Source organism: Amia ocellicauda, chromosome 14 (genome assembly GCF_036373705.1).
Source record: "Amia ocellicauda isolate fAmiCal2 chromosome 14, fAmiCal2.hap1, whole genome shotgun sequence".
Taxonomy (NCBI): Eukaryota; Metazoa; Chordata; class Actinopteri; order Amiiformes; family Amiidae; genus Amia; species Amia ocellicauda.
In genome coordinates, this window is record NC_089863.1 from 21,484,119 (window position 1) to 21,508,240 (window position 24,122).

The following is a 24,122-nucleotide window of genomic DNA, read 5'->3' on the forward strand; positions in this document are numbered from 1 at the left end:
CTACAGAGGACAACAGGACTGAGCATTTGACCACTTCTATATGATGTATGCATGCATGTCACATGAAACCCCTCAGTACCATGTCGTTTCACATCATTCCCAAAGCCAGTGCTGATGCGGTAGAATGTGAATTGAAAGCCAGGGATGGCGATCATTCCCTGTTTTTATCCAATCGCATGTTGTTTAGATCCATCACAATGCTGCGCAGAGCCCTGTAGCGCATCTATAGCGCTGTCTTCCAAGCTTGTTGTATTGAACATTTCAATAAATGACACTAAGCAAGTGGGTGATGGCACAGGTTGTAATAGGAATGGAGTTGTAGTTGATAATTACTGTTTTCAGTGTTTTATTTTTTATTTACGTTTCAGTGTATTTATTATTTTCATATGAGATCCAGTGTATTGCATATTATTTGTTTCGGTGTATTGTTTAATATTTGTATTTACATTTGAGTTATTGTTTTTATTACAAAAGTTATTTATTATAAAGTATAATATTGTAAACTAATTAATGCATTTACATTTACAGAAATAAGAACCTTGTATTTATGTCTGTACTGAACATGGACATGTAGTACACAGGAGCATAAAGAGTTAATGAAAAACACAATTTGGTTAATTTTGTTTATTTCGTTCATCATATTTAAATTTACATTTTAAAGCAATTTCAGGTGTTAAGTCATTGTAATTATTTTCAACATCTGGTAGCTGGGAAGGGTTTTCATTTTTTAATCTGGAGTGTAATGTAAAAGGTCTAGTCCTCCTCAGAGCCCTGTATCTACAGAGTTTGGTGAACTCAAGAATAGGATGCCATGATGGCACCAGGACCCCATAAGAATGCATTGATAATAAAGCAAAGTTTTTGTTATTGTTCAAATAATCGATAATTTTATGTATTGAATAATCGATTATCATCATAATCGCTAGCTTCAGCACTACTCAAGTGTAGTGTTGTCTACTGTGGTAGCTTGTTAACATGGTGTGGTGTACTGTGGTAAACTATTAACATGGTGGTGTGTGGTGTCATGTACTGTGGTAGACTATTGACTAGGGGTGTAACGATTCACCACTATGGATGAAATATCGATACAGACTCTAGGTTCGGTTCAAACAATAATGAGTAAGTCATACCGATACGAATGGACCTCATTAATTCATAAAAAATAATTAATACTAAAACATTAACAATTACAATGTTATTATTGTTAGTAGATCTTCAAGAACTAATTGATGAAAACGATGACGTTGATTATTAAAAATCGTGCAAATGCAAATCTCTCCAGTTAATTTTAAAATGTGGAATCATTTAAAACAAAAATTAAAAGGATCTTGTTAAATCAAACGCAATTTGCAAGTTATGCCGAACAGAGATTAGCTACACTGGAAATTCAAGCAGTCTTTCTGTGCACTTGAGAAGATGCCATAATATTGAGGTGGAGTGTACTTCTGCAAAACAAACACAACAACTTCCACTTGCTGCATCAAATTAATTCACTGCCCCTTTCCAACAAAAACATGGTCAAAATTCTGCTCGGTCTATTATATCAATGCCTTGAAGTAAAACTATATTTGCAGTTTCAGATAAAGCCCCTCCGCCAAAAAAGATGAAGGTGCCAACATAGCTATTTGGAGACTCCCTCAAACTAAAGCAAGTGCTTAAATCTTCCAGAGATGTGGCCATTGAGGAAGTTAGAAAGAATAAACAGACACAATCTTTAATTGGAAATGTTTTACAGTGGTGGATGATGCATGAATCAGAACGTCCACTCCTAGCAAAGCATTCTGTGCTTCCCCCAGAAATTTGCATAAGCATGGCGTCAGTCAGTCTTACAGAATTGTTGAGTGGGCGGGGGATGCTAATGGATTGTACACCGGTGGAGTTGGGCACGGACGGAAGTGAACCAGTGATGCACCTTGGCTGGTGTTGTATAAATAACTTTAAATGAGTATTGGCATTTCATGTACACAGAAGCTAAAAATGTAAAAAGGTTTTGCTTTAAAAAAGTTATGCCTCTTACTTGTATCGATTCCTTCATGTCAAAATGAAAGATTGTTTGGTATACACCTATTTCTATATTAAAGTGAGTAATATGTTTGATCTGTCTTTGCTTTGAGTTAAAATGATCTTGTTTTAGGGACACTTTTAATGAGATTAAATGTTTAGTTAACATTATTATTGTGGATCATACTTGCTAATACTAGATTATACTGATGAGCAAAGTATATTGCTTTTTGTTGTATAGTGATACTATTGTAGAGAGCTGTGGTTTTCAATTCCAGTCCTCACATACCCTTGTTTGTTGGTTTTTGTTCCAACTGATTTCTAAACTTTGACTGTTCATTAACGAAGGCCACTATCGACATGTGAATCTAACATTTGTTTATATAAAAGCAAAATAAGAGTATACATTGATTTTATTAAGCCTGTACTGTTGAGTGTCTCACTATGTAGCTGTAATGAAGATTGACTGGAGGGTGGGATTTGTTACTTCTCGTCTGTGATTGGCTAAACTAGAATGTACCTAGGCTGACAATGGTCCCATTCATGTAGCGTGGATTTCCCATTGGTGGAGCCCCGTAGATCTGTGCATATTGGCACTACAAGAACGCAGCCAATGGCTTCTGCACAGAGAAGTTCTGCATGGAAATACTTAAAGTAAATTGAAACACTGTTAAGGGTATAATATGTACAGTGCAGTTAAACTACCACAAATCTACAGCTGGAATTATGATTATTTTGAATGTTACATTCGCTTCATTTATTTAAAATAAACCTGATGCATATGATGACACTGTTGACTGTAAACACATTTATAGGGAAGTAAAATTTGAAGTGGAGGTACACTGTATAGAGTGAAATGTCAGGTGGTGCAACCGTCCAAACGTATATGCAGAGAACAAATTTGTAGTAAAAGTTATTTTACCCAATATAATTCTTAATCGAAATGTTTTCTTGGCACACTTTAGGCCACTTAGTGCCAATTGGGCATCGTTTAAAGGCCACGGCCTACCTGAGCATTGTTTCTGACCATGTCCATCCCTTTATGACCACCATGTACCCATCCTCTGATGGCTACTTCCAGCAGGATAATGCACCATGTCACAAAGGTCGAATCATTTCAAATTGGTTTCTTGAACATGACAATGAGTTCACTGTACTAAACTGGCCCCCACAGTCATCAGATCTCAACCCAATAGAGCATCTTTGGGATGTGGTGGAACGGGAGCTTCGTGCCCTGGATGTGCATCCCACAAATCTCCATCAACTGCAAGATGCTATCCTATCAATATGGGCCAACATTTCTAAAGAATGCTTTCAGCACCTTGTTGAATCAATGCCACGTAGAATTAAGGCAGTTCTGAAGGCGAAAGGGGGTCAAACACAGTATTAGTATGGTGTTCCTAATAATCCTTTAGGTGAGTGTATATGTATGTATATGTGTTTATGTATACATATATGTGTGTTTGTATATATACGTGTATGTATATATGTATAAGCATTTTTATTTAATATCACTTTAAGAATACTATGAACAGGATATGGCAACACAAAATAAGACCCCAAATGACCCCTGCAGAAACAAGATTAGCAATTCTCTCGCAAATATTTGGTAATTTGACATTTGAGCCATGCTGAGGTTGTGTCAAGTTACGATGTCAGGTGGTATGACCCCTGGAAAATTACAAAAAACTATTTTTGTAGCAGTTTGTTTCATTTAAAAATGTATGTATACGCTTTAGGGCCAAATGTTCTCTCAAACGCACCTAATTCCTTAATTTTCTATGCTATATTCACCCAACAACTTCTATTTCAATTTGAGTGGTATTTCAACATAAAATGTCTCTCAATTTCACTTATACTTTAATGGAGGAAAGGGTGAAAACTCAAAAAAAAAAAAAAAAAAAAAAAAAAAAATCTTAATATGAAAACAAAATTCTAAAAACTCAAAAACCCTGATACAAAAATGCCAGCCCTTGTGCCGAATCACTATTGACTTCAGAAATTAATGCTTTACAAACTTGGAGCTTAACTCACATTAATTGCACTTATTGTGTGTATCTGCTTGTGTTCCCTGTACAGTGTTTACAGTGAACAGTCATCGAATGTATTAAATGTTTGCACACAGTATTGTCTGAACTGTAACATTTAAATGTTCAGATCATGCTTTTATTATGTTCTTCATTAATGTGAAATCAGTGCTCGTATTTTTGTGTTAACATCGGCCTTCTGGGTTTATTGATTGCAAACACTGTTTTCTAGATTTCATGTACTTGTTTCTATTAACTTGTCAACACATCATGTGCATGGCAGTTGCTTCAAGAAGTACCTAAAATAGGCTAACTTTGCTTTATATTTATTATTATTTACACTGATCAGCCATAACATTATGACCACTGACAGGTGAAGTGAATAACAGTGGGTGGGATATATTAGGCAGCAAGTGAACATGAACATGAACAATGGGCACGTGAGCATCAGAACTGGACCACGGAGCAATGGAAGAAGGTGGCCTGGTCTGATGAATCACGAGTTCAAGGTGTTGACTTGGCCTCCAAATTCCCCAGATCTCAATCCAATCGAGCATCTGTGGGATTTGCTGGACAAACAAGTCCGATCCATGGAGGCCCCACCTCGCAACTTACAGGACTTGCAGGATCTGCTGCTAACGTCTTGGTGCCAGATACCACAGCACACCTTCAGAGGTCTAGTGGAGTCCATGCCACATTATGACCACCTGCCTAATATTGTTATGGCTGATCGGTGTATTTCTTAGCAGACACCCTTTTCCAGGGCGATTATACCTGACAAACCGTAAAATAAACTAATTACATTACCGTGGGCTCAGTGCTATATAATAGGTTCAGTTCATGTGATTTTAGCTCTCTGTTTGCACTGTGTTTATTTCTGAAGTATAAAGTGATTTGGCACAAAGTTTGGCATTTTTGTATGTGTGTTAGCTGGGTAACCTAGGTCATGATCAAGATGAAAATAGCCAACAGGACCCACACTTGTCACTCTGTACGGTGTACCTCCACTTCTAATTTTACTTTTATAATTATTATTTTTATTTCTTGGCTTACAACATAAGTGCAAAAATACAGAGAAGTACGAGGCATCAATCATTATAAATTCAACTTAGCCAAAACATAGAAATTCAAAATAATACATTTTACAAATTACAATTACAATTTACACAAGTACAGTAAGAGACTTCCTACATCCTGGACTGTGAAAGCTAAGTGCTGTCAAGATGTAGGGTTACAGACGAGGGCTACGGGAAAGGGAGCAAGGAGGAAAACAATCAAGAACGCAAGGAGCATAATAAAACTGTGAAGTGCTGTCTAGCAGGGATAGAGGACTAATATTACAAGTGCTGTGGGAAGAGATGCGTCTTGAGTAAGTGCCAGAATGAGGTCAGGGACTCTGCTGTTTTGACTTCGGTGGGCAGGTCGTTCCACCACTTAGGGGTCAGAGATGAGAAGGAGCGGCTCTGCAGGAAGGAGAGTGGAGAGGAGGCAGAGTTAGCCTTCTGGCACTGGAGGAGCGCAGTGGCCTGGAGGGGATGTATGGAGAGACGAGTGTCTGAAGGTATCTTGGTGCAGTGTGGTCAAGACAGCGGTAGGTGAGGGTCAAAGTCTTGAACTCAATGCGTGCCGGTATCGGGAGCCAGTGGAGGGAGCGGAGCAGAGGAGTACCGTGTGCGAATCGTGGCAGAGAGACACCAGACGAGCCGCAGAGTTCTGGATGAGCTGGAGCGGCGGGTATTGGATGCAGGCAGGCCGGCCAGGAGGGAGTTGCAGTAGTCCAGGCGGGACAGGAACAGTGACTGGACGAGTAGCTGAGTCGAGTAGTCGGGGAGGAAGGGACGGATCCGGCGTATGTTGTTCAGGAAGAATCTGCAGGTGCGCGTCAGCGTGGTGATGTGCTGGGAGAAGGAGAGCGCAGGATCGAGGGTGACTCCTAGATTTTTAGCGGAAGAAGAAGGAGAGAGTGTGGTCGATTCCAAGGGGATCGAGATGGGGAGGTCAGCAGAAGGTGAGGAAGAGTGGGGGAAAAAGAGGAGATCTGATTTGGAGAGGTTGAGCTTGAGGTGGTGCGAGTGCATCCAGGCGGAAATGGCAGACAAGCAGGAAGAGATGCATGAGGGGATGAGAGGGTCAGAAGAGGGAAAAGACAGGAAGATCTGGGCATCATCAGCGTAGAGGTGGTAGGAGAAGCCATGGGAAGCGATGAGGGGGCCCAGGGAGCGAGTGTAGAGAGAGAATAGGAGTGGGCCCAGGACGGAGCCTTGGGGAACACCTGTGAGGAGAGGTTGGGGGTGGATGAGGAGCCTCGCCATGTCACTTGGTAGGACCGGTCGCTGAGGTAGGAGGAGAACCAGGTGAGAGCAGTCCCAGAGATCCCAAGATCAGCGAGGCAGGAGAGGAGGATGGAGTGAACGACGGTGTCAAATGCTGCAGAGAGGTCAAGGAGGATGAGGACTGAGGAGAGGGAGGCTGACCGAGCGCGTCTGAGGGAGTCAGTGACAGCCAGGAGAGCCGTTTCAGTGGAGTGAGCTGTGCGGTGGACCGCCCGCTCGAGAGTCTTGGAGGGGAAAGGAAGTAGGGAGACAGGGCAGTAGTTCTGAGGAGAGGTTGCATCAAGGGTTGGTTTCTTGAGCAGTGGGATGACAGCAGCTTGTTTAAATGCAAACAGCCAGAGAGTAGTGAGGAGACGAGAAGGGAGAGGGTCCAGGTCGCATGTTGTGGGTTTGTGACGGAGGAGGAGAGCTGAAACTTCAGCATCTGAGAGAGGTGAGAATGAAGAAAAGGAAGCTTGGTCGGTGGGAGGTTTCGGTGTGATGGGAGATGAGGGTGCAGTATTGAAGAGCCTGCGGATGTCTGCAATCTTGGAGGAGAAGAAGGAGGTGAAATCATCAGCCGTGAGAGATGGGGGAGGAGGAGGGGGTGGGGGGGCAAGGAGGGAGGAGAAGGTGGAGAAGAGTTTGCGAGGGTTGTTGATAGTGGATTCGAAGAGAGATTGGAAGTAAGACTTCTTGGCTGAGGTGAGAGAGGACGAGAATGTGGACAGTAGAGAGCGGTAGAGTTCGAGGGCAGCTGAGAGTTTGGTCCTTTTCCATTTTTGTTGAAGTCTCCCAGGAGGATGGTAGGTGAGGACAGCGAGGGGAGAGAGGAGAGAAGAAAGTAGAGTTCATCCAGGAAGGAGGTGAGTGGACCAGGTGGACGGTAGAGAACTAGAAGGAAGAGGTGAGAGGGAGAGGTGATTTCCACTGCATGGAATTCAAAGCTGTGGGTTGAGATAGAGGAGCCCTATTCCTCCTCCCCGCCCAGTAAGACGAGGGGAGTGGGACAGGACAGAGAGAGAGGATAAGGCAGCAGGGGTGGTAGAGTTGCCTGGGGAGATCCATGTCTCGGTGAGCGCGAGGAAATCCAGAGACTGGTGGGAGGCGACTGGTACTTCCCTATAATGTACCAGTCCCTATAATGTGTTTACAGTCAACAGTGTCATCCTATGTATCAGGTTTATTTTAAATAAATTAAGCGACTGTAACATTCAAAATCGTAATTGCAGGAGCCGTCTGATTTCCAGGTCTGCATCAATACTTGAAATAGAGCACTTGTCTTGTGAACAGACACCATAGAGCACAGAACAGCGAACAATGATCGCTGACCAATGGCAGTGCTTCAGTCCTGTGTGGGTGTGTTGAGAGGTTCAGAGGTCGAAGGTTAGAGGTCAGTTGAGGATGATCATGTGTTTGCAATAGCGTTTACATTTTGTCCAGAAAACAGCGTAAGAGCTAAGACATGTATTTGTAAAGAGAGCTACTGTTTTTCTATTTTCACAAATACATAATCATTTGAATGAAGTCCATCATAAAGTAGGGGAAGTTTTTGAAAATACAATTGCAATTGGCTTTTGCATTTACATTTGAATGTGCATACTACAGCGACACTTACAATTGCCACAGTTAACTTTGTACACACAGTTTAAAATTGTAAAAAAAAAAAAAAAAAAAAGTTAGTGACGCATGGTAAATGGTTCATATTTAATGCTCAAATGAAAAACAAATGCACGGGACTTGTAGTTTTCGTTGCCTTCTCGATTAATTGCGACATTCCACAACCGAACTACATTTCCCACATTTGCTACCATAATAATGATTTGTATAAAATATCGTTATCATAATCATTTCAATGTAGTATTTCCTTATAGAGCTCAAAAATTGTATTCATACTGTGCGGCCAAACTTATATTTTACATTCACACATTATTTTTACTTGCAAATGCTTGTACTGTAGAGCCCTGTATGCCTTTAAAAGCTCAGTTAGTCTGATGTTTTCTATTGCTATAAAAACACCCCATTCTGTATTCTGTGAATGTCCAGGTGATTTGTGATTCAGACTTAACCATCATAAATGTTGTAGTAAAGTATTCCCCAGGTCAGCCCCCAAGTGCTTTACTTTTTAGAACAGTCAAATATGAAAGCATTTGAAAGAAATATGTCCGTGGGTGGCTATTAGAGGAGTAAACCTGCTTTAAATAGTTAACGATTAGGTGAGTGATGGGACACAGTGATATTCAGAACAACTCAAAACTGCATCGGTCTTCATTAACATTTTATTTTAGTACATACGATCTAGGGCTGTCACTAATTACTATTTTGGTAGTTGAGTATTCTGTTGATTATTCTGATTGAGTTATTCGGATAAAGTTTGGAAAAACCCTTTTTAAAAATGTTTTATTGCAACATTCTTCTTGTGTTAAGCACATATTTTTCTTAGTGATTCATAACCAATAGCAGAAATCTTTGTTGTGAGTGTTAACCAATCAAAAAATCTTGTAAAACAGATTTTTGGTATGGTTTAAAAGAAGTCTCTAAGAGGAGATGGGAAGAATGGCAGCTTTGCTGAAAGTCCTCATTAAATGAGAGTGCCTTTAAGGGAGTCAAATGATGTATGTTTTGAACATTTTACTGATTCAAACTTAATTAAGCATTTTTTTGTATTGTAAAAATGTAATTGGGCACATTGATTAGTACTGTAGACCGTTTTATGACCGCAATTTGGGAGGGGGGCAGAAGTTTATCACGAGAATGTAAATGCGAGGGGGTGAAGGTACAGATTTAAGATGTTTCTAGTTTATTTCAGATGGTCGGTCAACCTAAATCTCGGAATCCCATTTTCTACACAAATTACAGAATTGACACGATTAAGAAATTAATCTAAGATTAAGAAATACAAAAAAAAATAAAAAATCGTCCGAGATGTATTCAACACAACAAACCCAACCGTTTGATTTCTTAGCAAAGGATAGAGAGTAGACATCTGCACCACTTTTACAGTCAATGCATAGTAAGCAATGTACATGTATTATTATTGTTAGGATTAAATATCACTGACAGTAATAATGAGACAACTATGTACATTTGAAGATGATTTTATATTTATTCAACACAGCCCAATTTAGTTTGTTGTTTTGCTGTGTAATTCTGACCAGCTTCTAGACAAGTGTGCTCCTAGCAAAACTGAGATCTCTTGAACAATTATTTGTAAACATTTGTGGGGTTATTTGTATTTTAAAAAACATTCTGGGGATTCGTATATATGTTGTTGTTTTTTTTGTGTGTTTATAAGCCGGGTTAATTTTGAAATGTAGTACATCTACCCCAAAGTATGCAGATTAGTAGTAGTAGTAGTAGTAGTAGTAGTGTATGTAGGCTACAATATCTCAGTGTCAGTCAGTCATTGTGTGACTGAATAAATAATCCTGCACACACAGGCCAGTGTTGTAGTGGTGAGGATATACTGTATTGTGCTGCAAGTTAAGGGTGGGAGCTCATAAGCACAGTTCAGAAAGCAGGACATTTGAACGATTTTCAGATTTCAGCGATCTGTGTTTACCTGCTAATTGAGAGCAGGGCTTCCTGTTATCGTGGCACTGCATTCTGGGAGTTGTAGTCTTTCCTACAAATTTTCTCTGTATATCCAGTATAGTGATGTGTGTAATGTCAATGTGTACTGTGTCCCAGGCTGCAGTTTAAACTGTCCTTACCACTGTTCATCTAATTATATTGGTTAGTTGATTTGTTCAGGATATTCTCAATGGTGGCATACTTTGTCTATTTTTGTGTGCATGCCTTTTGGTTGGCTGGGCTGTTCGCTTACTGACTCTAATCAAGACATTGGTTATAACAAGTTCCATCGAACATTAATTTGGATTCTGGGTCTCTGCTGGCATGATTGGCTGATGTCATGGGAGTGATTCCTGTATATGAATCCTTGGGCTGGTGTGTGTGTGTGTGTGTTGATGGAAGTAGCGTCACCCTCTGTGCGCATGTGTCAAGACCAAGTATCAGATCTGTTTTATAAACTGTAATATTTAGTCAATGAAAGATTCAGTAGTGAGCCAGAGGGGTGTGTGGGTGTGTCAGTGTCATGTAAACAAGCATCACAGCTCCGTGTCAGCACCTCATCCACTGTGTGTTAACACATGCAGGGTGTCTGACTATAACAGAGGGTGATCTCGAGTAGTCTGGGCCAGGGGTCTGAAGTTGAGAGAGACTGAATCTTGTGAGATTAACGGATTATAAATCTCACACGTGAGAAGGGCAGAACATGTCTGCAGAACATAAACGGAATCGTGGAATTCAGGGGGAAAAAATGAGTCATGCATGTATATATTTAAAAAATACATTGAATTGAATACACTGCCTCTTGTGCCGCTTCACTAGCTGCTGTTAGCGCTTAAGTTAAAACAATAACCAATACAAATTATAATTGTACAGCTTCTGATGTGTCAAAGTGACCTTCACTCACATGTCCACAATTAAGTCACTCTCACAGCAGTTAAGATTTGTGGTACAGAGTTTTAAGGTCAGTGTCTCATCACTACTAGCAATGGGCTTAGCAATGATGATGGTGCGTTGTAATGTACAAGTCCGTTGTAATGTAATTTCACCAGTTAACACTGCATATAAATAGTTTCCCCCTCATCCAGAGTGGGGGGATGATTGGGAAGAAAGATAGTGGCTCGCTCTCACACGCAGCTTGCTGTGCTTTTAACTCGTGAAGTGATGATGCTTGTGCACATTTAGCCCAAAGACTCGGGGAAATCAGGTTTGCAGGTGGGAAAAAATCTGTGTGAATGGAGCAGGAAAACAAATGCCGGCAAATGGCCCGTCATGTCCTTGCGTTGTCAACTAGGGGTGCATTTTTGCGACTACAACTCAAAAAGGTTAAGCCACCTTTGACCAAGAACTTGTGACCGTAACGAAAAACAGACCGAGTCGCTAGAAATGGTGGAGGTTGAAAATACTGTAGTTGCAACAATTCTGAGTGTTATTGATGAAGCAACAGGTTGGTGATGTATGTAATGCTTCACACTTATGTCAGAAGTTATATGCCAATAAATCATGCAAAATATAATCTTGATGCATGCAAACGTGTTAGACTGCATTACAGTGATGCTGATGGTAGTTTGTTTATAGTTAATTTTATTTTAAGGCAGTAATGTCCAACTTTGAAAAATGAAAAATAAGTTCTTTTGAGCAATCAGTAAATCACACATCTGCACACCCAGACTTTTGGGAGATTATAGATCTACAATGTAATGTCGTGCTTTTTTCAAATTTATTTTAGCTTTATCTTTGCTGCACTGTCAAGACCCACACAATGCCTCTTGTTATGTGACCATGAACTGAGCGCTGTATCTCATATGCCTTGTTTCCACTATCCACATTTAGCTGCACCTCAGCGTGGCCATGCCGGGCCAGGGGGTTTCCACTGGGGCTCAGCTGCACCTCCGCCTGTGCCCGAACTAGTTTCAGGAGTCACAGTTTCGTACATCGTACCGGCTGAGGCCCAAACTGTCAGTACCGTGACGTCCCTGATGCAGCGCTACTGCATTTGGAAATTGTAACTACAGTAATGACGGCCGCTTTTTTTTTTACCTTGGGAAAGCGATTCATCTAGAGCAGTTATTAATGCACGGTGGAAAAGTGACGCACAGGATTAATTGCTTGGCACAGAAAGACATTTAAGAGTGTTTTAAAAGATCGCAAAAATCCTGCCGGAGAAAGGACTGCATCGGACTGCATACAATGTGCTGTGACGAAATGCATTCCTTTTTTTTTATTATAAATACACGCAACTATGAAATATTCGTCCTGGATTTAAATTAAATGTCCCGTTGTCTTGTAAATTCTCTCAATTATTTAAATGGCACGGTTTTAAGCTTTCCCGTTTACACTATCTTAAAACTATTAAAATGTTTAAAACGGAGGCTAATTTTTATGTGATCAATCATATGAAGAAGCAGAGATTATAATTATATTTGTAATCCCTCATTATCACTATAACTGTTAATGGTAATCCAAGCTTTACCTTTAAAACCCTAAACCCAGAGTGCCTGAGTGTCCCAGACTGCGTTTTGACCTTTCATGTCTCACAGTTGCTTCCTAGGCCAGCTGTACTCGCGACAATGAGAGGAAATGCTGCTGGGCACAGTTTAGGTGCACAGTTACTGCCCGGCCACACTGAGGTGCACCTGAACATGGCCAGTGGAAACTGGGTAATACTGGGTTCACTGGTTCAAATGATCTGTGAGCGCTGGTCCAGTGACCACACGACAAAACGCAACCATACAGCCTGATGACCTGGTCATAGTGCGATTACACACCTAGATTGACATATCGTTTGCTTTTCCCTCCTTTTTACTTTTTTTATTTTTACTTGGTAGTGAGTCCGAACCAACCCGGCACCCTGCTTGCAACCAATAACCCAGTAAACACAGTGGAAGTAAACTGGCAAAACGGAGAAATGATCGAACTTTTACAAACACGTACAGAATATCGGTCCATGTCTCCTCCGCCGAATCCACAGGCTTCTGTAGCGCTAATGCCAGAACTCTCCCCCTTTCTGGGATTTTCCTGCAGAAACAATGTGCTTGGCCTATAGCTGATTTGCATATGAACTCACTCCTTTCTCCTTCATTTGAATGACGTCTGGGACCTTCTCTCATCCTCTCTGCATTTCCCTGTTAGTCTGTCCCCTGCTACTCTCCCTCTAACTCTCCCTCTCTGTCTCTCAGCGGAGGCCCCTCACAGACTGAACCTGTTCTACCTGGCCAATGATGTCATCCAGAACTGCAAGCGCCGCAACGCCATTGTGTACCGGGCCTCCTTTGCCGAGGTGCTGCCCGAGGCCGCCCTGCTGGTCAAGTGAGTGTACTGCACCACACCGCGTTTTACCACACCATACCACACTACACCACGCAGAACAGCACCGTACCACACCGAGGCAGCGTTTCAAGCACTCTCTCTCCCCACAGGGATGCCAAGGTGCGCAAGTCTGTGGAGCGGATCTTCACCATATGGGAGGAGCGCAGTGTGTACCCTGAGGAGCTGATCACCGAGCTGAAGAGTGGCCTGGCCAAGAAGGAGCCAGTGGCAGGTGAGGCTGGGCCAGGGACTCCGTGCGCCGGTACAGGAAACGCATCACCATCAGCGTCGAAGTTCAAATCTAAGTTAATTTTGTTTTGTTTCAGTGCCAGTTAACCCCAAAGCCGCCCTGAAGTCGAAGATCGTGGCAGAGTTTGCAGTGAGTCTCTCTCTCTCTCTCTCTGTCTGTTTGTCTCTCTCACTCTTAGTCTCTCTCTCTCTCTGTCTGACGGTCTCACTCTCTTGTCCCCTGCAGCCCCAGACGTTCATCGAGCAGCTATCCGTGTACCAGCGCTCCGCAGAGGAGGCGGAGCTGAAGGAGAAACAGCTGGCGGCTCTGCGGGTGGACGTGTGCAGCACCGAGACGCTCAAGCGCCTTAAAGGTCAGTCTCCCTCTTTCTCATCCTTCTTCCCACTGTATCTGTCCCTCACTGTGTCCTGTGCTGCTCTTGGTCTCTCTCTGTCCCTCACTGTGTCCCCGTCTGTCTCCCAGACAAGGCTGGAGGGAAGAAGTTCTCCAAGGACTTTGACGATGGCAGTGGGAAGCTGGAGGAGTTTGTGTCGTTCCTGGAGGCGCAGGTGCGGGGGGGCCCCCAGCTGATCGATGCGCTGGAGAGCGCCGACGTCTTCTACGAGATGCAGTACAAGGAGGTCAAGATCGTGGCCAACGTGAGTCCCTCCCCTCGGCCCCGACCCCCTGAGTACACGCAGACGCCAGCTTCAGAGCCACACGGCAGTATACTGCGCTATAATATATGTACTGCTAAAATATACTGCACAGCACTGCTCTACTGCGCAGCACATTGCTGCATGCACCGCATCTTCAGAAGGGGGAGCTGTAAAGTCATCGCCATTAATGTCAGGGCGTATTGCACAGACTGTGTTACTAAACATATGTAGCCTGTTGTATCCAGCCTACACAACGGAATACCCGTAAAATACTCCTGATGAAAATGATAAAACTCACGTGCTTTAACGCCCCTCAAACTTCCTGTAAACCTGCATCCACCATTCAGTTCTCTCAGAATCAGTGGCCACAGCGGCCATATTTACTTGCAACCCAGCCTCACTACAGAAACGCCAACAGAAAACCCAATACCTGGGTTACTTTTGTTCTTTCAGCCACAATGCCTCACAGTACTCTGGGATGGAATGAATAAATACCTCCCAATAATATTAGGCTACACAAACCTACCTAACATCATTGTCATAATAATAACTAGAAGTTTCTAGAAACTTCATCTGCGTTGCAAAACAGATGTTTTAATTATTGTTTAGACAAGTATGTGATGAATACAGGCAGTTTCAGTATGTGAAACAACTTTAAGGAATTGTAGCTTTAAAGCCGCTTCATAGCTCTTTTCTGGAAGGATTTATGCGAGCATATTGCATTTGACATTACAGGAAGGTCAAAGGTCATCAGCCAAGGCATCATACATGGGTTCCTATACGTGTTCCATAATAGGTATGAGCCTAACTGCATTCTGTAATTCAGAGCCAGTTCTCACTGTGACCTTAGTGAAAGTCTAGGGCAATATCAACAATTGTAAGCGTTGATTGACCTTTAAGGGGAGGTCAAAGGTTAAGATTAAAGTGCTTGTACTATTTTAGCAGTACACTTATGATGTTCATTACAAATCTGAATTCAGATTGCAGCTTTGAGCCTTGCGTTTTTTTGTTTTTTTTTAATACTAATACTAATTGAATTTGAGGGGTCACAGGTCAAATAAAGGGTCATTTTGAAACCCCGTATATGGTTTCATATAGACTATCTCCTCTCTGTGAGGCATTATAGAGGTAAAATTGGTTAAATCTTGCTTTTAATCTGAAACAAAAGGTCAATGTCAAGTACATTTTCAAAAAACACATGGTTTCCTATACATGTCCAATATTAATGTGACTCTTCAATCTGAAAGCATTTATAAGGCCAGACTACATATAATTGACCTTTGAACCCTAAAGGAAGAGTCCAAGTTCAAACATTATTCTTTCAAAAGAACACATTTGGCCCCTTATGACATGATGTATGATGATTGATGGATTTTGATGATAATGCTATTAATTATGCTATTTCTACAATACTCTAGCTTCTGTAAGCAGGGCAATTATTTCCTTCTGTATTTTAATTATATTTAAATGCAAGATCATGCCATGTGGTGCGATCAGAAAATATTATTAAATAGGTAGGTAACGCACATATAATATTTATTTGTTTTAGTTTTCCATCTCAACCCGAGTGTAGTTAAGCTGCATGTTTGCTGGATTGGAGAAACGTTACACTTTTTCTGCAAGCCTACCAACAAAGACACCTGACCATGCTTTATAATACATTTGTGAATCTATACTCTAGCCCAGAGGTTCCCAAACTGGGGTCCGTGAGGGGGTGCAAGGGGGTCCGCAGCAACTATACATCTAACGTCTCACAAGCTATCTGATGTCTGATTGGTTACTTGCCTTTAGGAGGCAGGACATACGACACACGTGATTGGGTAATTTACTTCTTGAAGGAGGGAGAAAGCAGTGACAGCACAAAGCTGTAATTTGGAAACGTTAATTGCCTAATTAGACAATGTGAAATGTAATGAAAATTGAGTGGATATCATTATAAGGCATTGTATTGACACATTATCAATTGTTGGCATTAATAGGTTACTTCTTTTTAGTAGGTTACTTTAAGTTCTATATTTATAAGGATTTTAAGGTTTGTAGCCTGCACTCAAACTCTGTAAACCCCCCCCCCAGGCCTACAAGACGTTTGCGAACCGCGTGACCAGCCTGAAGAGGAAGCTGGATGTGCTGAAGGCCTCACTGCCCGACCCCGAGGACTCCCCGCCGCCCTCCCCCAGCGAGGACGCGCCCTCCCCCACTGGCTCCGAGTCGCCCTTCCATGGCATGGGTCGGGCCGAGGGGGGGCCGCACCTGGACATGGACCTGGACGGCCAGGCTATGGACGAGCTCGAGGGGGGGGTCAGCCCATTGTCCTCCCCCAGCACCCCGCCCTCCCCTGTGCCCCCCCCCTCCACCACCACTCCAGCTGCCGCCGCCACCACCACCACCACCACCCCCCCCACAGCAGCAGCCAGCGCCCCTGCACCCGCCTCCGCCCCCCACTCCACCGACAACAGAGACGTGGAGGACATGGACCTGTCAGAGGGAGAGGAGGAGGGGCACAGCACGCACATCATCGGTGAGAGAGGGTGGGAGCTGGGGGAGGAGGAGGGAGAGGGTACCATCTCCAGGCTCCGATCTTCATCTCAATTGTGTTGTGCTAAACCAGTCGGTGCTCAACCTTTTTAAAATGGAGGAACTCTGCATACTTCATTTAGTCCACCAGTCAATCACGCATAGCGCCGGTATTTAAAGACGGGCAAAACCCTTTAGAGGTTTTTGGTGAGGAATGTTGAACTGTGAATTCTGTTTTGTCTTTATGGTGAGGTGTAGTTTGTGTGCGATTAGGTTTTTATTGCAGCTTCTCGCTCAATTAAATCTAGAATATGTGGGGAGGAGACGTGTTGTGCTGGGGTGAATCACAGTGTCTGTTATTGAAGAGCAAGACGGTCCGCCTTAATCTCCCCGCTGATACAAAACTGCAAGCCTGTACTCCGTAGCAGTTATAAACACGAGTAGAAGAAAAAATAAATACATACAAACCAAATACACCATTGATAACAGCTGTGTAGTTATAATTATATTAATGTATTTATTGGCAGACACCCTTATCCAGGCGTTCTCTATTAGCCGGTGCATCAATGCTGACATGTTCTCTTATGTGAATAACAGATCAATGTAAATATTTTATTAATCGTCCACATGTGTATATAGCGCAGTGCATTAAATAAACAACAACCCACCGGCTCTACAGCAAATTAAACAACTGAACATCATAGAGGTTTCTATTCTACCACGTATGCAGGACATTGTGATTGAATCCCAGCCGTGGACACAGTATTGTGATATAAATCCCTTTATTGTAATGTGATTTTATTATCATTGTCTGAACCTGAACAGAGGTGTCTACAAAATATATAATTTTAATATCACCAGATGCCATTCATTTGTTTTGAGAACTCCGCTATATTAGTAATCTACTGTTAGCTAAGAGGCAATAAAAGCACAAAGTCTTGCTGGGTGTCAAGGGGCAGCGCTTATCCTGTGAGTAGAGCCCTGCGGTGCAGCTCACCTGTGCCCTCGATATCATAAACATACATGTCAAATGTGTGAGTGTGTTACACAGCTAGAGTTACACTTGTACCATTGTTTAATTTGCATTCAACTACAGAAACTGATACTAAAGAAGAGAGAGTGAAAGTACTGTATGAAAATATGTCCCACCCTCTGCTACATTTATTCCTCAGATTTGGGGATTTCAATTTCAAACCCTTGTTGTTTTGACTGCTTGACCTACGCATTAGGAAATGGCGTGAACAATTAAGATTTGTTTAAGTAATTAACTTTGACAGCACAGTTTTCTTAAAGGTTTATCATTCACTCTTTCATCGTAGGCTTCCAGGGTGTCATTGCAGTGGTAGATGTTCAAATAGCCACAGCAGTGAGGGATGAGCCGGTTCGTGTCAATAGAAAACTCCTAGTCACCGCACGCACTGCTTAATAATCGGATCAAACAATCGCATCAGCGGAGCCAGATCTTGACCTGCTTCGTACAGCGCCTTTGCATGAACCGATCCAGTCAGTACGACCGGTCCCTGGACTGGCTGTCACTAAACTCTCTCTGTCCGTCCACAGTTGAGGAGCGGAGGGAGAAGCCCCCTCCCGCGGCATCCAGCCCTGCCCCCTCCTCCCGGACCCCCGAGGGCCCCCTAGCGAAGACCGCTGCCACCGCGCCCCCCCCTGTCGCCTCCCCTGCCCGCACCCCCGGCACCCCCGCACCCCCGCTCCCCGTCAACCTGGCCAACGTGGACCTCGGCAAGATCAGCTCCATCCTGAGCTCCATCACTTCGGCCATGAAGAGCACAGGTGCGTGTGTGTCGTCCGTCCCCCTACACATGCGCACACGCATTGCAGGAGTATAGGAGTGAATTGACTTCTCCTGTCTCTGTCCGTCTCTCTCTTTCTTTCTCTCTCTCTCTCTCTCTCTCAGGTGTGAGTCCAGGCCCCAGGCCATCCCCGGGGACGCCCAACGCCCCGTCCCCTCATAGTGTCTCCCTCAGGGCTCCGGCCCCCCCGGCCCCTGTCACCCCTGGCAACCCACTGGCCAGCATCCTGTCCCGGGTGGACATCACCCCCGAGGGTATTCTAAGCGCCCTGTCCAAACAGCAGGGCCAGGGGGCCAGCCTGCAGGGTGAGTGAGCTGTGAGTCTCTGTGTGTCCGTGTGTGTGTCAGGGTTGGCGATGCTCCAGGTTTGCTGGCTCCAGAGTGGCTCCAGACATTCAACTCCGCACTCTGTTCACTGCCATTGCATAGGGCCAACTGTGAGGTGTGTTGGGGGAGGAATAATGGTTTGGGGCTGTTATTCATGGGTCAGGCTAGACCCCCTTAGTTCCACTGAAGGGTGGACGCTACAGCATACAATGACATTCTAGATGATTTTGCACTTTCAGCATTGTGACAACAGTTTTATTAGCCTATTGTAGAGATGGCAGACCTTTTTTGGTTGGTTGTAATTAAGTTATTAAGCAAACATCCCAACGAAACAAACCACATTTCCACAATACAAGATAATCAAAAACCTGTGGATAGATAGAACCATCCGGGGGTCCGGATCTGGACCATTGTCCACCAGCTGTGAACCCCTGATCTACTGAAAGCCTTCCCAGAAGAGTGGAGGCTGTTATCGCAGCAAAGGGGCACCAACTCCACATTAATGCCCATGATTTTGGAATGATGTTCGAACATACTTTTCGCAATGTATTGTACTTTGACCCACATCTGGTGTTTTTGGAAGATGTCCGGTTATGTTAAGCACTGAAATCTATTGGATATGTCATAAAAAATTGTACGATTTGCCCTCAACCCCGTGCACCCCGACGTTCCTCAAATTGCTAGGAACACCCTCTTGGTCGACGTTTTGCCAGACAGATCCTTGAGCTGCTCTGGTCTCTGGAGCCGGTGCACAGCCAACCCTAGTGTGTCTGTGTGTGTTTGCATCTTTGTGTCTCTGTGTTCAGTGTCTGTGCTCTGTGCTTATGACTGTTCAGTGGCTGTGCTGTGTTCAGTGACTGTGCTGTGCTCCTCTCCAGGCCTCTCGTCTCTCCTGCACAGTGTAGCCGGAAACAGCTCTCACCCGGCGGGGGGGGGGGGGCCCAACTCGGCCAAAGAGCGCCCCCCCAGCTCCAGCTCCAGCTCCAGCTCCAGCTCGGCCCCCGCCCGCGGACACAACTTCCCCACGCAGAGCTCCCCTGCCCCCCCCGAAGTCAGCTCCTCCAGCTCCGCTTCCAAAACCAGCTCCTCCTCCTCCTCCTCCGCCTCCAGACACCGGCCCGCCCCCGGGGCAGGGCACAGGAGAGAGTCGGAGCGGGAGCGAGCGAGGGAGCGGGACAGGGAGCCGTCGGTGTCGGCCGCCGCCGCCTCCTCCTCCTCGCCCTCCAGCCTTGAGATGAAGATCCACAAGTTCCTGCAGGGGAACCCGGGCTTCAGTGCCCTCAATCTCAACATCCCCATCCTGGGGCCGGGTGGGGGGGCGGGCGGCGGTGGTGGGAACAGCCCCAGCCCCTCCCTGCCCGTGTCTCAGGGCTCGGGCGGCGGGGGGGTGGACGTCGCTCTCCTTGGCCTGCCCGCCCTGCCCCCCGCCTCCAGCGCGGACAACGTGGACGGCACCCCGGTGCGAGACGAGCGCGGGGCCACCCCCACGCAGGACGAGATCATGGACAAGCCCGCCGGAGCTGCGGAGACCGTGCCCATGTCCCTGCTGTCCAAGATCCTGAGCCCTGGCTCCGCCTCCTCCTCCTCTTGCTCCGCCCCCAGCAGCAGCGGCAGCGGCGGGGGGGACGCCTCATACCCAGGCAAAGCCACCAAACACCCGGCCGTGTCCTCCTCCTCCAGCGCCAGCCTGCCCTCCTCCTCCTCCTACAAGGGGTTCGGCCCCGGGTCTCGTGACCTTTCACCCACTGCCTACCGTGGTGCTGATTACCCCCCTGCCGACACCTCGGGCTTCGGAGACGGCGAAGACGGGTACTACAGGGGAGCCGCGCCACCCTCCTCATCCTCCTCCTTCAGCCTGGACAAGAAGGTGGCCAAGTCCATCCTGAAGTCCGGGGCGAAGGTCACAGAGGAGACCAGGAGGAAGCTGCCCGCCGTGTCCTCCTCCTCTTCTTCCTCTTCCTCCTCGGCAGCCGTCTCTTCCTCAGCCAACTCCTCCTCCTCCGACCACCGGCGGCCCAAGGAGGGCTACCCACCCAACGCCAGCACTGCCGGCCGCCAACATCCTGGGCACCGCCCACCCGAGTCCTCAGAGGCTGAGGGCGGAGACAAACCCCTGACCTCCCCCACCGCCGTGCCCTCCTCCTCTTCCTCCTCCGCCCCGGGCCCCTCGGAGGCGAAGGAGGGCACGGGGGGTGATGCTGGGGAGGAGGAGCACTACCACCGCATTGAGACGCTGGTGTCCTCGTCCTCGGGCGAGGCGGGGGCCAGCGGGCGCGGCGCCCCCATCGAGACGCTGGGCTTCAGCACGCGGCGCGTGTCGGGCGAGCGCATCCAGACCGTGGAGTCCATCCGCGTCATTGGCAAGCCCCGGCCCCCCCACGCCGCCCGCCCCCCTGCCGGCTGGTACGACCCCACCGCCGAGCCCTACCACCCACACCCCCTCCTGCCCCCCCCGGGCCAGCCACAGCAGCCCCCGCCCTCCGAGATGCCCGGCCTGGGCAGCCCAGTCTCCGCACTGCCCCCACCCCAGCTGCTGCCCCCCCCCGGCCCGGGGCAGTTCCCCTTCGAGGAGCGGCCCCGGCTCCCCTACCCCGAGAGCTCGCCCAACCGCCTCCCCCCTCCACATGCCGGCGCCGCCTTCTTCAACTCGCACCCGCCGCCCCCCATCCCCCAACCCCCTCCGCCCCCGCGCGACTTCGTCATCTCCATGCCCCCCCAGGCCGGCGGCCCCCCCTCTGCCGTGCTGGTGGGGGGGGTGATGGTGCCAGTGGACCGCGTGCTGCCCCCCTACCCCCCCCGCATGGAGGCCGGGGCGGGCCCCATCGCCAACAGCAACAGCAGCGTCCGGGGAGAGGGAAGCGGGAAGAAGCCCCCCACCCCCACGGCGCCCTTCCCCCCCCCGCACCACCCCCACTCCCTGCCCCCCTCCCCCTCCAAGGACGGGCCGCCGCCGCCGCTCCTGCCCTCCCTGCTGGGAGACCCCCCTGCCTTCAACGACCTGCCCCGGCCCGGCACTGTGAAGGAGCACTTCGGGCCCCCGCACCACCGCCCCCCTCTGCACCGGCCCGGCGCCCCAGGGGCCCCCCCGCCCCTGCTGGGACGAGTGCGAGACAGCCCCCCCCGCGGCACAGCCTCCGCCTCCGATCCCACCTCGCCCTCCGCACCCCCTCCACGCTCCCCCATCGACCCCCCCGGACTCAGACAGCCGAACCCCCCCCCGGCCTCCTCCCCGTCTCCCTCCCCCTCCCCCTCTGCCGCCTCGCAGCCTCCGCGTAACCATGGCAGCCTGCCGCGCCTGGCGCCCCCCCATTCGCCATCTGCCCCCTCCCAATCCCTTTTGCGCCTCCCCCACCCCTCGCCCCTGCAGCTGCACCCTCAGAGACAGTTCTTCCGCGGCCCCCCCCGGCCCGACTTCCAGCTCCGGCCCCCCCACCGCCTGCCCCACCCCGCCTTCCACGACCGGGACCCCTTCCGTGGGGGCAAGAGGCCTCGCCCGTCTTTTGGGGGTGGCGGGGGGCACCCCTTCTACGCTCCCAAGCGCCCCTTTTTGCCCCCCCGCTACTGAGGCCTGTGACTCGCCCCCAGTTTGACCCCCCAGGGCAGACGCACCCCTCGGGTGATCTGAACCCACGCTATCACCCCGACATCAGCGTGTCTGTGTGCTCCCAGACGCACTGTGGAACCAGTCAGTCACGCCTACACACACACACACACACACACAGCCTGTCGAGCTGCTCCTCTCTGTGTCAGCGCTCTGCTTCCCCTCTGTAGCTGTCCTGGCTGAACGCACATCCCAGAATGACCTGCTCCCTGCCTAGCTGCCCATAGGAGGGCAATGAACTGGGCACCATTATATATATTCACTGTCCCCTAGCCCTGCTCTCCCACACATCCCAGCCGCCATTCATTCCCAAAGGAATCCACCCACTGAGGGCTCATCCCAGCATTTTACTTGGAATACAGGAAAGCTTCCACCAACCCACGCGCCGTGTTCCTCTCGGGATGAACGCGCGAATTGGGAGCAGTAGTAGTAGGAGGAGGAGGAGGAGGAGGATGGAGGGAAACGTGAAGAATAAAAAATTGATAAAGCGAGAAAAAAAAACACCGAGAAAGGTGGTTATTTAATTTTCCAGTTTTAATTTTTACGCTCTGTGGCTTCCTTCTTCTTTCGTTGTGTGTGTCAGGTTGAGAGGGTGTGTGAGTGAGTGAGAGTGGATGTTGAGATTCAAAGTGTCCACGTGCTTCAACAGATGGGCGGGCAGTGAGTGTGTGTGTGCGTGTTAGGGGTTCACAAAATCTTTCTCTTCTCATGGGGAAAAATGCAGCATTGTCCAGCCCCCAACCTGAAGAGCTACAGTCCAGTCCAGTAAGGGTCTCTAGCCCTGGTCCTGGAGAGAGGCAGTCATGCAGGATTTGTAAGCATATTCAATCAGGAGGCACTCTAATCAAGACTAAGAAAACCGCTAATTGGTTCAATTAATTAGTGCAGAAGACACTGTTCTGTAGCTCTCAGGATTGGACAGCACCACACCCACTGATCTAGCTCATTAAATCTTGTGTTAATGACCTTTGTAAGAAGTCTGTTTGGCTTGTTTGACGAGTTCTTTAGCCGTTCGTTTTTTTGTTTTCTTTTTCTGATTTGATCACTGTCTTTTTAAAAACAAAACAAATACATCTATATTGAACCTTGCACTCCAGTCTCTCCTGCCTGGTCTTGTTGCCGTTCCTCTGCGTTTTTCTTGTGTTTCGGTCCCACACCAGACACGAACACACACACACACACACACAGAGAGAGAGAGAGAGAGAGATTACATTTCCTCCCCGTTCGCTGATGCATGTTAACCAAATGGTCAAGTGCAGCCACCCCCCCACCCCTACCTCCTGCACCTGCCTGTACAGTCTGTATATATGGAGAATGTGAACGTTTGTCTGTGCTCTGAAATGTCCTTGTTTTGCAGTGAGGATTAATAATTACCAGCCATTAGCACTATCATTTATAATGATTATGATTGATTATGATTGTGAAGCGGTGGCCACGACCGGAGGGGCTGTCTGCGCCTGTGTGAGCCCTGCTTGGTGGCTGTGGGCGGGGCATGGGGCGCTCCGGAGGGCCGCGGCCGTCTCGCAGCCAGGGGGCGCAGGCAGCCGGAGGCCTGCCTGCCACACGTGGGAACTTCACCTGTATTGACTTTAATAAAAAACAGAGTTTTCAAACACAAGGAAGGCACTTTCTTTACGGTCATCAGCATTACTGTGATTGTTGTTTTTGACAATGTATTGTTGTGATGCTGTTGTGTGGGAGGGAGCCGGGTTCACTGTGCCTCCTCTGCCCCCCTCCTTGGGACACGGGAATGTTTCACTGCA

General features: G+C 47.1%; 1 protein-coding gene across 1 annotated transcript in view; it reads left to right on the top strand.

Moving 5' to 3' along the window:
* The window catches only part of LOC136767256 (regulation of nuclear pre-mRNA domain-containing protein 2), a 32,263-nt gene extending 8,286 nt beyond the window's left edge, over positions 1-23,977 (top strand). The window contains exons 2-10 of the mRNA XM_066721028.1: positions 13,090-13,219; positions 13,330-13,451; positions 13,546-13,598; positions 13,695-13,821; positions 13,932-14,107; positions 16,181-16,625; positions 18,182-18,412; positions 18,537-18,737; positions 19,637-23,977. Of these exons, the coding sequence (XP_066577125.1) occupies positions 13,090-13,219; positions 13,330-13,451; positions 13,546-13,598; positions 13,695-13,821; positions 13,932-14,107; positions 16,181-16,625; positions 18,182-18,412; positions 18,537-18,737; positions 19,637-22,323 (4,172 nt within the window). The 3' untranslated portion in view covers positions 22,324-23,977. The remainder of the gene's footprint in view (positions 1-13,089; positions 13,220-13,329; positions 13,452-13,545; positions 13,599-13,694; positions 13,822-13,931; positions 14,108-16,180; positions 16,626-18,181; positions 18,413-18,536; positions 18,738-19,636) is intronic.
* Positions 23,978-24,122: the final 145 nt, after the last annotated feature.